At 32.4% G+C, this 17,321-nt stretch overlaps 1 protein-coding gene across 2 annotated transcripts; it reads right to left on the bottom strand.

Moving 5' to 3' along the window:
* Positions 1–12,116: 12,116 nt before the first annotated feature.
* LOC107930652 (cyclin-L1-1) lies at positions 12,117–16,842 on the bottom strand. 2 transcript variants are annotated; one of them, XM_016862344.2, is made up of 9 exons: positions 16,658–16,842; positions 16,194–16,370; positions 16,009–16,090; positions 15,653–15,793; positions 15,371–15,540; positions 13,305–13,578; positions 12,620–13,043; positions 12,486–12,524; positions 12,117–12,392 (listed from the first exon to the last, which is right to left on the bottom strand). In XM_016862344.2, exons 2-9 carry the CDS (start codon positions 16,343–16,345, stop codon positions 12,322–12,324), a joined length of 1,353 nt encoding a protein of 450 aa, XP_016717833.1. In that variant the 5' UTR covers positions 16,346–16,370; positions 16,658–16,842; the 3' UTR covers positions 12,117–12,321. The 2 variants fall into 2 exon arrangements, with proteins under 2 accessions (XP_016717833.1, XP_016717831.1); XM_016862342.2 differs by having other exon boundaries at positions 12,486–12,527; positions 16,658–16,836.
* Positions 16,843–17,321: the final 479 nt, after the last annotated feature.

Consider the following 17,321-nt stretch of genomic DNA (forward strand, 5'->3'; position numbering starts at 1 on the left):
GCTAAAGTTGTTTGGTATATTTGTATTGTTATGTTACTTGTTATTTACATATGAACTTACTAAGCATTTATGCTTACTCCGTCCTCTTTATTTACTGTAGTTTTGAACAAGCCAGCTCGGGAATCGGGACGGGTCGAAGGTTCGATCACACTATCCAAAGGACTTTCTTCTAGGTAAATGGCTTGTAACACTTAAGTATGGCATGTATAGCAATATATTTATTTTGTGTAAATAATTTTATGATATGGCCATGATTGGTTGAGAAAATGTTTGATATTGATAAGTCATGGTGATGGTTAAATTTAGATCATGTTTGATATCATGGAAGTTTAATAGGTTATCTAGTTCATAACAACTCATGAAAAGATGAAATTTGCCTTAAAACAGAATATTGCTGCAGCAATGACATGAATTTGAAAAATCACTAAAATAGTATAAATGGAATTAAATGATGAGAAAGTTATGAAATTGAAGCTTAATGAGTCTATTTTCATATGGATAAAAAAAAGAGGCATATAAATTATACTTTATAAGATATTTGAAACCTTGTGAAACAGGGCCAGAGTGATTTCTAGATCCTCTGTTCTGACTTTAAAAATTCATAATAAATTGTAAAAAAATAATTAGAAGTCATTCTTTATACGTAAAAATTCCTTATTGAGTCTAGTTTTAATAGAAATAAACCTAGTAGTCATTGAAATTCTGTATAGAGAAATATCTGATTCGTAATACACAGATGTCAGAGCAGTCAAACCCTGAAATAGGGGAGACTTTAACTAATAAACTGTACTAATTGGCCCAACCAAAAATTCTAGAAAAAAAATTAGTAAATAGATATATGAGTCTAGATTTATGGAAAATTTACGGATCTTTATTTCGAGTTTCTTAACTCGAGATATGATTTTTCTTGTAACTGTGACGTGAGTAGCTAGAAAGCTGTGAATGTAGAAACAAAAGATTTGAAGTTCTTAATTTGATAAATTATGTTCAGTAACTCCTCAAGCTCGACTCCGGCGACGGTTTCGGGCGTGGGGGCATTACAATGATCGCGGCCCATGACAAGAAAGTACGGCCAAGAGAATTTCACGAAGGAGAACTCGTGCTAAGAAAGATTCTCCCAATACAAAAAGACTTCCGAGGAAAATGGGCACCAAATTGGGAAGGACCAGACGTCGTAAAGAAGGCATTCTCGGGTGGAGCTTTGATTCTCACTGAGATGGATGGGAAGGAGTTACCTAATCCAGTGAATTCAGATGCTGTGAAGAAATATTATGCTTGAAAAAAGTCAAGATGAAAATCTGGAAAGGGCATTCTAAAAAAAAAAGGGATCAAGGTGAAAACCTGAAAAGGGCGTCTTGATTAACACAAAAGATTAGGATGAAAACCTGAGAGGGCGTTCTAATGAAGCAAACCCGGGCTTAAAGAGCAAGGCGGTTGAATAGTGGGTCAAATAGTAAGACTACAGTCTTTGAAGCATTTTCAGCAGCTCGAAATCTTCTACGTAAGAAGTCATGCTCGAAAAGATTCTTGATTGAAGAACGGGGAAGAGTACATGTGTTGAATATCCAAAGCATTTGTACCCGTTGAAGGCGATCCCTTTTCTCTTTATAACACTTTTTCACTATCATTGGTTAACTTTCTTTGTTTGCTACATTTGAAATGAATAAATGTGAGGTATCCTTTTGTCCCTACCTGACCATTTTTATGCATCTCATTATGTGGCTCATTTACATGATAAATAGTGAAATGACATACTCTAAACAAAAGAAATGTTAAGCATTACCCGGATAAGAATTTGATAAGTACAAGAGCCTCAAAGCAAGGACAAAGTTCAACCAGGGGCAAAAAAGTGATATCTGAGAAACGTAGATTACTCGTGGAGCTTGAGGACGGGTACAGGGCCTAAAGAGAAAGTCAAGAGTCAAAGAAATGAACGCAGATCATCAAAAATCATAACGAAAAGGGACATATGACAAACAAGCCCAAGGCGCATAGCATAATCATGTAGGCATAAAGGCATTTAAGACCAACATGTGCATATCATGATAACATCATGCATGACATATACAGGTACTCCAGCAGAGCAAGAAATTTTGAATGATAGTTATACTGGATCAAGGAAAAGACACTTGAGTTCCACCAGATGATTTGTTTTGATATTCTGATATTTTTATTTCTATTTTTAAAAATCAACTCATATTGCGAGGGGTAAGTTGAGCCTCAGGTCACACGTTGAGGTATTTTCAATTCATGTTTCAAAAATCAACTCATATTGCTAGAGGCGAGTTGAGCCTCAGGTCACATGCTGAGGTATTTTCAAATTTCTATTTTTCAATTTATGTTTCAAAAATCAACTCATATTGCGAGAGGTGAGTTGAGCCTCAGGTCACACGCTGAGGTATTTTCAAATTTCTATTTTTCAATTTATGTTTCAAAAATCAACTCATATTGCGAGAGGTGAGTTGAGCCTCAGGTCACACGCTGAGGTATTTTCAAATTTCTATTTTTCAATTTATGTTTCAAAAATCAACTCATATTGCAAGAGGTGAGTTGAGCCTCAGGGCACGCTGAGTATTTTCAATTTCTGCTTTTCAATTTCTATTTTTCAAATTCAGTTTCAAAAAAATCAACTCATATTGCGAGAGGTGAGTTGAGCCTCAGGACACGCTGAGGTATTTTCAATTTCTATTTTTTTTTCTTTTCAATTTATATTTTTCAAAAACCAACTCATATTGCGAGAAGTGAGTTGAGCATTGGCTCACATGCTGAGCTATTTTCAATTTCTGCTTTTAATGTCTATTTTTTAAAAGAATTAACTCATATTACGATAAGTGAGTTGAGCTCAGGATCACATGCCGAGTAAAGAATCAAGGTTGGAGCTGATTGAAGACACCAGATTTTGTCTCCCTGAAGTTGCAGTGGAGCTGATCGAGGATATCAGATCTTGCCTTTCCAAAGTTGCAGAAGAAAAGATCACAAACCTTATCTGACTAAAGTGATAGAAGAGTAGATCGAAGCTACAAAGCATATATCAGAAGATGCAGCGGATTGAACCAAAGCTACAAGATGCGGTGGATTAGAATGAGGTTACCTAAAGAAAAGAAGGGCACCAAAGAAGTCAAGACCCAGCAAGACCGAGAAAATTTGGTCTCCCTTAAAAGTCTTTGCTCTATTCTCGTTACACAACAATGAGCAAAGAGGGGCAGCTGTATAGCCCAAAAATTTGCTCGGGTTTAAACCCATTTCCATACCCCAAAATTTAAACCCCATTTTACAAAACCCACTTTAGACCCAACATGCATTAAACCCAACTAACAATATAAACCCCTAAACCTATTTACAACGTAAACCCACTAACCCATCAAAAAACCCAAAAACTCAATAACCCAATTACACCCTAACCCTAATCAGCCCTAACCCCATTTTACAAAACCCACTTTAGACCCAACATGCATTAAACCCAACTAACAATATAAACCCCTAAACCTATTTACAACCTAAACCCACTAACCCATCAAAAAACCCAAAAACCCAATAGCCCAATTACACCCTAACCCTAATCAGCCCTAACCCGAACACCTCAACAGCCACTTGCCCCTGACACCTCCTATGCACCGGCCACCAACTCAGGTCAAATCCACCGCCCACGCCACCGCCTCTGCACCTGCACACATTAAAAGAGACAAGATAGAAATAATAGAAAAATAGCTTGTAAATAGGCTCTATAAGCCAAATGAACAAATAGATGAGGGGATTTTTTTTGGTTTTTTTATCAATACAAAAAGTTAGATTTCAATATATACAAACAGATTCGGGAAAGTATAAAAAAGAAAAATACGAGAACAGCATCAATCCAACAACCAAGATACCGACATCAAACATTTAAGGTGATTTTTTCATCCTATTTTTAATTTCGTTTTTAAGCCTATTTTCTCACCTATATATATTAAAACAGATAAAAATATTAAAAAAAGGTGTAGCGACGTAAAATTTGCTTTCGGTCGCTAATTGAGGCGGTTATTTGAAAATTTGAAAACTGAATTTCGGTTTTATTAAAAAGGGAGTCGCCACCGATCCTTTTTCCTAGGTGTGATCGGACACCTAATAAATCTTCATTTTAACCAAAAGTTTTATTTTTGATAAAAAGAAAATCAAATTTAGGTCTATGTTAAAATCCAAAGAAAAATAAAGTCCGGGAGTCAGTTACGCACAAGGAAGGTATTAGCACCCTCGTGACGCCCAAAATTGGTATCTTATTAAACATGTGTTGTCTTAATTTTTTTAAAAAAATACAAGTTCAATCTAAAATTTAATCGTGATCCGACCAAAACATGATAATTTTATAATTTTGATCTCTTTTGAGAAGGACGTTCCTTTTTAACACGAGCCGGTGATATTCACCCAACATAGCGATGAAACCAACGACTTAATGTTAAATTGGTACGTTGCCTTATTTATTGAAATTAAAAGACATGACAGAGTGAGAAATATGTCGGAACAAATAATATCTACGATAATAATATTAAAAAAATAATAATAACGTATGCGATATTAAACATGATAACAATAGCGTTAAACATAAGATAGAGATGGACATATATACAAACATATAACAATGAGAGGAACGACGTAAACGTAATATTTAAAATACTAATAGTACTACATATATACACATATTAAGATATGTACCATAATAGGTATTAATGGCGCATTAATAGTATTGAAAATATGTATATGATATATAAAAGGATAACATTAAAAATACATACATAATGCAAAGTTAAAAAATAATATATGAAATATATATACATAATATCTATTAAAAGAATATACATATAATATATATACGCATGTATTAAAAATAATAATGATATTTAAAAATAATTATTAACAATGTTACATAAAAGTAAATATATATATGAATGTTAAAATATTTATTGAAACTAAAAATAATACTAATAGTAGTAAAACTAATAATATAATATAATATAAAAATAGGTAATTAGAAACACTATGATATGAATACGTATATATATGCATATATATAAAAATACATACCAATATTAATAATAATAATGATACTAGAAATAATAATGAAACACACATAAGTAAATAAAATATAATAATAATACTAAAATAAAGTAAATAAAAAAACTATATATAGATATATACACAATAATATAAAAAATGTGATATAAAAAACATATGTACATAATAATATGAAAAATATATATATAATATAACATTAGAATATTTACAATAAAAGAAAATATTAAGAAACGTACATAATATATATATAAGTTAATAATGATAATGATAATAATAACAAAAAGATGTTTATACATCAAATAATACATAATAATATTGAAATAAAATAATAAGTGACAATAGTGAAAATAATAAGTAAAATAATAAGTATAATAATAAGTATAATAATAAATATAATAATAAAAACGATAATACTATATAAAAAGTATATATATACATATATAAAAAATATATACTAATATTAATAATGAATGTAATATTATAATACTACTATTAACAATATGAAATAAAGTAACTAAAAATAATACCATATATAAATATATATACGTATGCATGTATAATGAAAACATACACTAATATATAAAAAAAATAATATTGATAATATTAATAATATTAGAAATAATAATAATATTTAATAAAGAAACAAAATAAATACGAAAGGACTAAAATTGAACTAATAACAAAGTTTTGGGGCAAATTTAAAAGGAAATAAAGGGGAAAGGACTAAATTACACGCGCAAGCAAATAAAAGGGACTAGATAGGGCAATAAACCAATCAACCTAAAACTCACAACAGCAGTGGGACCAAAATGAAACAAAAACTAAATTTCTGGGCAAAATTAAAAATACGAAAAATTGAATTATAAGGCTAAAAAAAGTGAAAGGACTAAAAGTGCAATTAGCCATTCCGTCAAAAACACGCTGATCTTAAGCGGGTATGGGTCGGGTAGGACCGGGTCGCATCAAAACGACGTCATTTTGGTGCTTAAATGGCTTGCACAAAACGACGTAGTTTTGGAGGCCTATTTAAGGCCAAAATTTTTTTAAAAATCACTTCGAGCTTGTTTTAAAAAAAAATTCTTTTCCCCCTTTTTGTTTTCTCTCTGCAGGTATGCACTCCGGCGAGGGGAACCGCCGCCGGCCGCTGTCGTCGGCCACCGAAGTGGCCGGAAAATGGAAAAGGTAAAATTTTTTATTTTTTTATTTATATACTGGTTATATATAAATATATATACTGTTTTTGTTTAGAAAAATAAAAAATATATATGTATGTGTAGTCGAATATTGAAAGAAAAAAAAATAAAAAAGGGAAAGAAATGGGACCTTAGCCTCTTGAATCAGTTTATTTCCCTCAATGCTTGCTGTATTTTTCTTGTTTTTTAGGCTGTTATATGCTGAAAAATGAGATTCATTGTTTGTATTGTTTCCTCAAAAATCCAACCTTTTTACATGATTTTTGAATGGCTTTTTATAGCCATCTTTTACAAGTTTTTATTATTACTTTTGCTATTTCTTTTTTCTATCTTGCTTGTTTGCTTCGTTTTTGCAGGGTATGGCCGGTAGAGTAGGTGGTGGCAGAGGCATGGGCGATGGGACAGAGGCGGCTGATGGCAGAAGGTGGCTAGGGTTTCTGTTTGATTTTTTTGTTTTAGGTATTGGGCTGGTTAATCACTTGAGCTGATGTAATTGGGTTTTGGGTTAAAATTTTTTTGGGTTATTTGAGTCATGGGTTTAATTTTGGTGGGTTAGTAGGGCTAAATTGAGCTTGTAACAAAAGGGAGAAATTTACCTTTTCCGGCCACCGTGCGCCGGCACCGGCAACGGTCCGACGATCGGACGGTGGCCGGGCTCCCCACCGAAAATCTCCCTCTCCCCTTTCCCTTTTCTTTTTTTTTCTCCTAAGCTGCTAAATGGTTTTTTTTTTAAATTTTTTAGCTTTTATAGGGACCAAAACGGTGTGTTTTGGTCCCCCTCCCCTTTCAATAAAACGACGTCGTTTTGGCCCCGGGTCGGGCCGACCCGACCCGACCCGCTAGGATCCGCGTGTTTTTATAGCGGAAGGGCTAATTGCACTTTTGGCCCTTCCGCATTTTCATTATTTTACAATAAGGTTTTTAGTTATTTTAATTTGGCCCAAAAATACGTAGTGTTTTGCAATTTGGTCCCCCGTGCTGCATTGCGTTTTGACCAGGGGATTTATTGTGCTTTTGGCCCCTCCAGGTTGCACGCATATTGTAATTTCGTCCTTTTCTTTTTATTTTTATTTCAAATCAACCCCAAAACTTTGGTTTTTATTCAATTTTAGTCTTTTTTAATTTATTTTCATTTCTTTACTATTAAATTAATTAATTTTGATATTTTTTATCATTATATTTACTATTTATTGTTATTGGTATTATTATTATTAATATATGTTTTATTATATACGTATGAACATACCTTTTTTACTATTTTACATTATTATATTTATTATTTATTTTTAACATATTATTATTTTATTTTCTTTATATCATCGTTATACTTAATTTTTGTTTATATATAATATTTTCTCTTTTTACTTTTATATTTACTATTTTCATTATATTTATTCATTACTTATTATTATTATTATTTATGTATATATATTTTTAAAATCCCGTGTTACGTATAGACATTTCTAATATGTATTTCTTTAAATGATATTAGTACATATATATTTTAGTACATATATATGTATGCTTATGTGAATATTCTTTTAACATGTGCTATATATGTATATTTATTCTATATTACGTATGTGTATTTCTAATATTATATTTCATTTTCATATATATTATGTATATACTTTAGTATCATAGTTATATATTTTTATGCGATTTTATGTACATATATTTACATGCATATATTTTCTTTTATATATTATGTATATACATTTTTAATATTATATATGTATATGTTTATACTATATTAGTTAGTTTTTTATACTATCTTATGTGTACATTTTGAATGCTATGTTATGTATATATTTTAATACTACATTATACATATATATATTTATGTTGTGTATATATTTCTAATATTATATATTAAGTATTTCTAATATCCTTATTATTTATATCCATATATGTACGTATCTATATAGCGTATTAATAAGTTCCTTTTATATTGCTATCATTTCTAATGTATATGTATATATCGTATATGTTTATATATATTATGTATATATTTTCAATATTATTACTTATATTTTATATATTATTCCATGTACATATTTCCATATCATCTTATGTATATATTCTTAAACATTATTTTATGTATATGTATATTTTTAATACCATATTGTGTATATATTATTATTACATTTATTTTATTCCTACTATATTTATTATTAATATTAGTATATATATTTTATTATTCTTGTATACATATTTTATATATATTATTATTTTCGTATATCATTATATTTATTATTATACCTATTATTTTCACTATTATCACTTATTATTTTATTTTAATATTATTGTGTATATATTTTTCATATATGTCATGTACATACATTTTTCGATATTTATTTTATATATATGTATATATTATGTATATATTTTAAAATTACTAGCTATATTTTTACTATCTTAGGTATATACTTCAAACACTATATATAGTATATTTCTAACACTATTACTATTCATATATATATATTTTACGTACATACTCTTAATATCATTATTATGTATTTACATTCATCGTTTCCGTTTCACGTTTAATTCTAGTATTACGTTTAATATCGCATATATCTTTATTGTTTTCAATATTATTGTCACACTTATATTTGCTTCAATATATTTCTAGCTCTGTCTTTTATTTATTTTTTATTTCATATCAATTTGCTTTGCATTATTTCGAAAATCTTATTCTGGTTTTAATTAATTTCAATACATGAGGCAGTGTATCGGTTTAACACTAAGTCGTTGATTTCATCGCTATGTTGGCTGAATCATATCGGCTCGTGTTAAAAAACGAAACGCCCTTCTAACGAATCAAAATTTAAAAATTCTCGTCTTTTCAATCGAATCACGGTTAAATATCAAATTGAATTCGTGTTTTTTGAAAATTAAGACAACACATGTTTAACAAGATACCAATTTTTGGGCGTCACGAGGGTGCTAATACCTTCCTCGTGCGTAACCGACTCCCGAACCCTATTTTTCTCTGGATTTTCGCGTAGGCTCAAATTTGACCTTCATTCTTGTTCAAGAATAAATTTTCTTTTCAAAAAAGATGATTTATTAGGTGTCCGATCACACCTACAAAAAGATCGGTGGCGACTCCCTTTTTAGTAAAACCGAAAGTCGGTCTTCAAATTTTCGATAAGTCACCTCAATTAGCGATCGAAAGCAAATTTTTTACGTCGCTACACTTACGTTTTCAATATATGGCATGTACTTAAGTTTTGAGTCGGCTTTGTATCATGTATGTCCATTTTGATAATTTGGATAGTAAATGTGGAATTGAGTATAATTAAATGGTATTGCTTATGGTTTGTTAAAGTATGTATGTGAATGATAGAAGGCTAAAATGGTTGAAATGATGCAATTGGTTATTTGTTTTAGGTGTTGTGAATTGGTACTCAATGGATTTTGTGCAAATAGTAGGTGACGTCGCAACAACAGACCTACAACTTCGCGATGTGAAATTAATAAAGTGGCGTCGCAACCACAAACCTCTGATGTCACGACGTCACTCACTGTTTTGTCAAAGTCACGACATGATACCCTTAACATCGAGATGTTAATCCAATAGTTTTGAAAATGCTACATTTTAGTCCGCAAAAGACATCGAGCTATTGGATGAGATTTTGTAAGCTTGTTTAAATCCATAATCTGACTAAATATCATATTATAATCAAGTATTAGCCCTAATGAACTGCATAAGCTATTTATTTGATATAAAAGAAAGTTGTAGTTGCCCAGGCAACAAATGTGGCATGTCGTCGCTCATACTCGGCGATCGAGTTGGGTATGGGGTGTTACAAGTCCAATGAGAGAGGTCCTTGAGCAAAAACATATGCTTGAGTTCTTGGATGAGAGGCCTGAAAAGTGTCAAAGGGGTAGGCACTTAGAATAGACAGGCGAAGATAATGAATCCTTCTAACTGCAACAGATGGCATAGGATCAACTTTTCAAAGATGAGTTCATTCATTAATTTCCAAATAATCCAGAGAGTGCATGCCACAGTGGTGTAAAATCTCCTTGAGTTCATTAATTGATTTCCAAATGATCTAGAGAGTACTAATGTTAATTGATTGGAGCCAATGGAAAAGCCAATTGGATAAGGAAGAAACATGGGGGGAACCAAAACGGAGAATGAGAGAAGAACCAAACCAAACAGACTTGGCAAAATTCCAATAAAGGAAGAGGTGGTTAGCAATTTCTCTATTGGTCTTGTAGAAAAAACATAGATTGTCATCGAAACATAGTCTTCTCGAGAGAATATCTTTAGTTGAAAGACAATTATTGCAAATTATCCATAAGAAAATAATAATTTTGTAAGAAAGTTTGAGTCGCCAAAGGTTGGTCCAAGCCTTATGTGGAACCAATTGAGTACAAGAATTTGGGTCTGACCGATGATGAAAAGCATACACATTCTTTATAGAAAAAAGTCCATTGTAATCGAATTTCTATACTAGGGTCGATTAAATTTAAAGATTTCTTTTGGTCCTAGTTGTTGACATGAGGGTAGAGGCATGACTGGACTTCAATACCCGACATAGATGATTTGATAGTGTACACGAAGGGGAATCGATGTTTGTGCTAATCCAACAGCTTTTGCTGTCCCAAATTTGAACATTTGTTCCTTGTGAGTAGATATCCTCCCATTGAGAATACCTTTCTAAGCTTAGGAATCTATAAGCTTGGGCTTTGTGGATTCGAAAGGGTGATGATTGCAATATTTGAATTATAAGGCTCTTGTGTGAAGACAGTTTTGATTTGTCATGATGCACCAAGCATTTTTTTTGAAAGGAGGGTTTCATTGAAAAGACTAGTTTTTTGAATTCCCAGCCCCCTTTCAGAAAAACAGCACAGATTTAGTCCCAGCCATAGGGGTGAAATTTCCTATTAGTGTCGTGGCCCCATCAAAAGGCATGAATGGCTTTTTCAGTGTTATCACGGACGTAGTTTGGGGCCTTGAAAACGTATAAGGGGTAAAGGGGAGCGAAGTCAAAGTAGATTTTATGAGAATGAGTTTCTCGCCTGACGAGAGACACTTAAACTTCCACAAAGTGAGTTTGTTGTTCACTTTGAAAATTCTTTTTTCCTATGTTGTTTCCCTAATTCCAAACCTAGATATTTCCTGGGTTGGTATTTTTTGGCTTTTAGTCTAGTAAAAGGACTGAGAAAGAGCTCCAATTTATAAAAATTAATTTGAAGTCTTGATAAGAAGCAGAACTTTTTGAGCAAAGTCTTGAGAGAGATGCAAGTTTGTACGGAGGAAATATAAAAAATATAGCAATCATCGACAAAAAGAAAATAATTAATAGGGGCATTCCTAAAAATTTTGATTCCTCGTACGAATCCATTTGTTTCAATTTTTTGAAACATGAGAAAGAGAATGCTCATGCATAAAACGAAGAGATAAAGTGAAAGAAGATCTTTTTACGCAAACCTCTCATCAAGTTAAAGCTTTTATAGAAAGAGCCATTGACCATAACGTGATAAACGACCGTGAAGGAATTGTTTGACATTTGATTAGAGTTTTCATCCTGTCTTATATTTTGAGCAAATACATAAAATTGATTAACAAAATTTTATCGTAAGGCATTATAATATTCATCATATTTAAACAATTTACGTGCAAATTTAGATAAAAATAAAGATCATATAATTTTTTCTATTGATATTAAGATTAAAGTTCTCTTATTATATTTATTTACAATTTAAATTTTAAATTAATACAATACAAGAAAAACAATTTAATTATATTCTATAGAAAATATTAAATTAATTTACCGTATTATGAACCTAGTCTATATATAGATATCGAATGTGTTTTGCGAAGACTGTTTCAAGGTCTGGCAAACTAATAGTTGGTAGCAAGAAACCATTAGCTGTTTGCATTAAGCAAATTTGAAAGTTGAATGTTTAAATAATAATTTTGGACCAAAGACATTTTAACTCCAAATGCAATACATAAACTACTGTTACATTTCTGCATATCAGACATTTTTCAGTTAGCCTGGCAAGCAACTGTCATGGCTACAAGGTACCAAACATGCAATGCTCCTTCAAGACTGTTCTAAGCATAGGAGTGATGTCTATGACGATCTTTCTCCCTTGAAGAATACGATGAGCCACGATAATCACGATCTGGGAAAAGAGAAACAGTTTCAGATCACGAACTAATCTATATAACAAAGAAATTACAGTGATTGAAAACTTCGTGGAAAGCTAAAACCATACCGCGTGATGAGTGGTGCCTTGATTTTTCAGAATGCCCCCCTGCTACAAAATCATAGTGGTTAGTAAATAGGTATACGAGTAATCAAAATCAGAAATATTTAATCCATTCCTGTAACGAGAATAAATGGAACAACCTGAATCCTTTGTTCTATCCTTTGATCGATGACCTCGATCCTTGACTTTATCTCTGTCCCTTTCGGTCTCATCTCGCTCTCTTTCCCGGTCAGAATCTCTGCCCCTGTCACGATCCCGGGCCTTTGCTCTCTCTCTGTCTCTTTCTCTGTCCCTCTCCCTTTCCCTGTCCCTGTCCTTGCTCTTTTCTCCGCTTGATTCTGTCTTGTGCTCAGACTTGGATTTATGCCTCGGTTCTTCTCTTGCATCACTGTCTGTGGTAGGCATGCTCTTCGATTCATCATCACTCTGCTTGGATTCTTTCAGCTTGTCAAGAGCCATCTTAATCTTAGCTTCTTTTGCTCCCTCGGTTTCTACATCAGCTACTGCTACAGTAGTGTTGGAAACGTTGGCATTATTATTAGCTGGCGGGCTAAGCGGAACTTCCTGCAAAATGGTGAGAAAATTTCAATTCCACCTTTGATTAGATTAATCTAAAGAGCTCATATATGTTGAATTTAGCTTAGTTATATAAAAAAGGGAAGTTCAGGAATTCCTCAATTCTATCCCCCTTGCTCTTTCATGCCATAGGTGCAGTTAAGAGAAGAGATTATGTGCTTGGAGATTTAATATAAATATTTTAGCAGAACATCCGGCCAGTGAAACTTCAAAAAGAATGGAAGGTGAGAAACTAAAAGTCGGATTCACCTTTGGAGGTGGCTGAGATTGTGAATCAGCAGATCTGGTGGAAAATGTGAATGGTTTTCCATCCTTGCATACAGGAATGTATTGAGCCTTGGAAAGGCTGTACAAACGAGCCAGAACCCTACAAACCTCATCGATCCCAGATTTATCTGCATCAAAAGCCTTCCACCATGGTGGGTTCTCAGGAAGGGGGACTTGGAACCTGCGAGCAGCAGCATATACAACTCCACATGCCACAACTTCACTCTTGAATCGAACGCACAAGGTTGTACGTAAGCTACTCCAAAGAGAGTTGATGAACATCAGCACAAAAAATAGTACAAGTTCCACCAAGAGAAAGAATAACATATGCTAGTGGTTCAATGAAAAGGACATTGACAACACAAACTAAAATTTAGATGCAAGTAGAACTTCCATGTAAATGCATAGAATCCAAATATAAACACTAGCAGTGGCTTTTCTAAGGCAGTTCATACATAATGTCATCCAAATATGGAACTAGAAATATCAACTCATGCAAGAACATTTATCTGCAGAAACTTCAGAACATTACAGCTCAAGGGAGATAAAAAAAATGCATCAGAAAAGATTTATCTGCAACCATAATTTCAAAGCAATCATAATTTAGCTACACCATCCATGTCTATTTCTATGTCAATAGTTGGCATGAACCTCCAGGGATCCAAAAAAAAAAAGGTTAAAACACTTGGGGTGTGCTTGGTTGGGTGAAAAAGTAGAGGGATGGGAGGAGGGAGTGGAAAAATAAAAAAATTTGAAGTGTGCTTGGTTGGGAAGAAAAGTAAGAGGAAAGAAAATAGGAGAAATGATCAATTTCCTCCATCGTAATGCATAAAAATCAATCATTCCAGATTTAAATGATAAGAGTAGAGAAAATGAGAGAGACGTTTATGTTATATCAAAATTATGCATTTTTCAAATGTTTTGTTTTCTTTCCTTCCATTTTTCAACTCTACCAAGCAATGGATGAAAAGAAAATTACTTTTTCTTTCCATTTTTCCATGTTTCATACCAAGCACATCTATGGAAAGAAAAATTATGTTTTCCATCCATCTAGTTTTCTACCCTTCGATTTTCCATCCTTCCAATTTTCTTTTCACTCTACTAAGCAAAGCCTTAGCCTTGAAGCAAAGGCTCTAACTCCTTTGACCAGAATCATGTCATTCTTACCAACAAGTTACAAAAAGTGTTGCATTCTCATGTAATGATTGTTCTTGTGTCTCACGACTACTCCATATGCATATTATCATTCCCACCATTGTTACACTATCTTCCTTCCACTCACCCTCTCTCTAGTTCTTCTTAACCACATGTAACACTATTAATCAGTTTTAAAAGGGTATAAGCATAATGACCCTGAATAGTTTTCTTGAGAAGAAAAGCCAGAATAGAAGCTAATATCACCAAAAATAAAGAAATTCCATTGCTAGGCTCTGCCAAAGAATGTTTTGAAGCCACAATAAATAAACCAAAACTGCAAACTATAACATTTTCCAATATGGATTCATAGAACCACTTGGAATTCAAATTTATCTTACTGAAACCTTACAACCTACATTTAATTTGTAATCAACCCTCTATTTGTTTTATGGTTTCTAAAATTTTGAATCTCTTCTAAAGAGTTGACGAACAATCCAGCAGATATTAGAAATTCTCCCTTCTAGAAATATCATTTTCCTATCTCCAATTACATATCAAGATTGCTACTTCAGAAACGTTATGCTCAATGTTAGGTTTGTCATATCAATGCCCCACTGTTATTGCATGAAATTGTTAGGTTCGTTGAAAGGACTCCAACAGAATAGTAAGAACAGATTCCAATATCTATATCCACTGAGTTATCAATTGGGAATTGAACTTGCCATCTAACTTCAACTATAAACTGGTCATAATAGCAGAACCTTTTTGGTTTGCTTATGAACCTAAGTGTATAGAATTAATACTAAGAACAGTAATTACTATTAATTACCTAAAATAACTAAACGAGCAAATAAAACATGCACTAAAAAGATGAACATTGTGAATAAAGGATGCTTCTGTTGCAAAAGTACCTATCATTTGCTAGATTCCATGCTTCCTGCCTCAACTCAGGAGGTGTTTCAAGGGTAGCAAGATAGTTAGATATGAACTTATGGGGATGTTCAACATGACAAACAAAACCCATCTCTTTCAGTATGTGCCTTTCGGTTCTGCTCAATTCTGCTTTCAAGTCTGAAAATTTCTGCAAATAACGAACAGGAAGTTAGAAACAGCCACTAGGAATAAAGCCTAGACGACCTGCTTTAAAAAGGAAGTGCTGAATTTGCTAAAATATATGAACTAATCGATCTCACCTTTGAATATAGATCCAAATGCTCTATCGGTAAGTTCTCTCTTCTACATTCCATTCTGTGGAAAACTATGATTACTTGCCTTGCTCTCCGAGGACTTTCCTCTAATTTTGATGCAAGCCACAAAGAGCTAGCTGCAACTATCTACAAAGAAATTAAAATGTCAAACAAGGATAGATTTTTGCAATCTTGAAGAATTTGGAAGGGAAATCAGTAGGAAACACCCACTACAACTCAAATGTACCAAAACTAATTGATCCTACACAAAAACAAAATCATAGGTAATTAACACTAATTTTCCTCTTCCTCCCAATTTAATAAGTTATCAACAGCCTAAGAAAAGAAGAAAAGAGATTAACCTTGACATCAAAGCGGGCAAATGACTTCTTGCAATAAAAACGATGGAAAAGAACCTGGCCAGTAGCCATGACAGCTTGAGGTCTGTATGTACAAAATTAAAGAAACATAAAGCAATCAGGAAATTCCTTATAACATATGATTTATAGAACTAAAATTGACCGCAAAAAAGTAAAGAAATAGTTACAATTTAAGTAATATTCCGCTTTCTTGGATGAGATCACAGCCATAGATTCTTAGTGTAGTTTCAGTTGCTTCATCTATGCCATCTTTACTTGAAGGTGAGTTCTTTAGCTGCTCATCCGTTAAATAGAAGTTGTCAATCGCCGTATAGATCATTATTTCCTTAACAAACTTCAATTAACTGTCACAAACGAAAAAAGAAAAAAAAAAGGTCAAATTTCTGCAGCCGGAGGGTTTCAAATAGCGGAGGCAGCGGTGTGGGCTACGGTGTGAACAAATTTCACACCAATAGCACTGCGGAATCGCGGCCGCAAATAGCAGTGCAACGGAAAGTAGAGGCGAAAACGGTCCGCTGCTTCAGCAACCGATTACTTTAAAATAATTTGGCCTTCTCAACGAAGTAAACAAAATCTTATAACTTAAGTGGAAATCAAGTCTTCAAATTAAACTTAGGGTTTCAAAAACTACCTTAATTTCCTGGTCCGTCGGCAGCTGGAATAGAAGGCTTGCGTCCTAAACTGGAGGAGGACACGGAGGCGGTGGCGGAGGGAATGTGTGAAGAGATATGAGAGCGGGTCGGGAATTTTTGAAGAAAACTTTATAAATCCTTTTTGAGATATATAATTTTATTTGGAGAGAGCATTAATAATTTTATTACAACTCAAAAGCCTTTATTTAAATAATGGTTGATTCTATCAAACACCTCAAACTATTACTCATATTTTAAATTCATTTAAAAATATTTTAATTCCATCTTAAATATATCAATTAAAAATTTTTATTATTAAAATTATTAATTAACATGTCAAATCTTATTTGATATAATTTAAAATAAAATTTTTTAAATGAAACATTGTCAAATAATTTTTAAAATTAAAAATAAAGTAAAACTAAAAAAAGAAAATGAACGATAAAACTTTTGTAATAGTTTTGCAAACCTCAAAATTAAGATTTTTACTGCATTTGTTTTTATTATATTCTTTTAAAATTTTCATTTTAAATTATATCGTATAAGATCAGACGTGCCAATTAATAGATAAATTAATAGTTCTAATAATGAAAAGATCTCATTGATATAATTTCAATAGTTTAAAGATATAATTAAAATGTTTTTCAAGCTTAGAAATTAATT

Source organism: Gossypium hirsutum, chromosome A01 (genome assembly GCF_007990345.1).
Source record: "Gossypium hirsutum isolate 1008001.06 chromosome A01, Gossypium_hirsutum_v2.1, whole genome shotgun sequence".
Lineage (NCBI taxonomy): Eukaryota > Viridiplantae > Streptophyta > Magnoliopsida > Malvales > Malvaceae > Gossypium > Gossypium hirsutum.

Excerpts from the sequence above, each read along its gene's own strand:
- LOC107930652 (XM_016862342.2), bottom strand. The coding sequence starts at position 16,345 with ATGATCTATACGGCGATTGACAACTTCTATTTAACGGATGAGCAGCTA. Across the intron at positions 13,579-15,370 it reads TGGAATCTAGCAAATGATAG|CTTACGTACAACCTTGTGCG; the intron begins GTACTTTTGCAA and ends TCTTTGGAGTAG. Across the intron at positions 13,044-13,304 it reads AATCTCAGCCACCTCCAAAG|GAAGTTCCGCTTAGCCCGCC; the intron begins GTGAATCCGACT and ends ACCATTTTGCAG.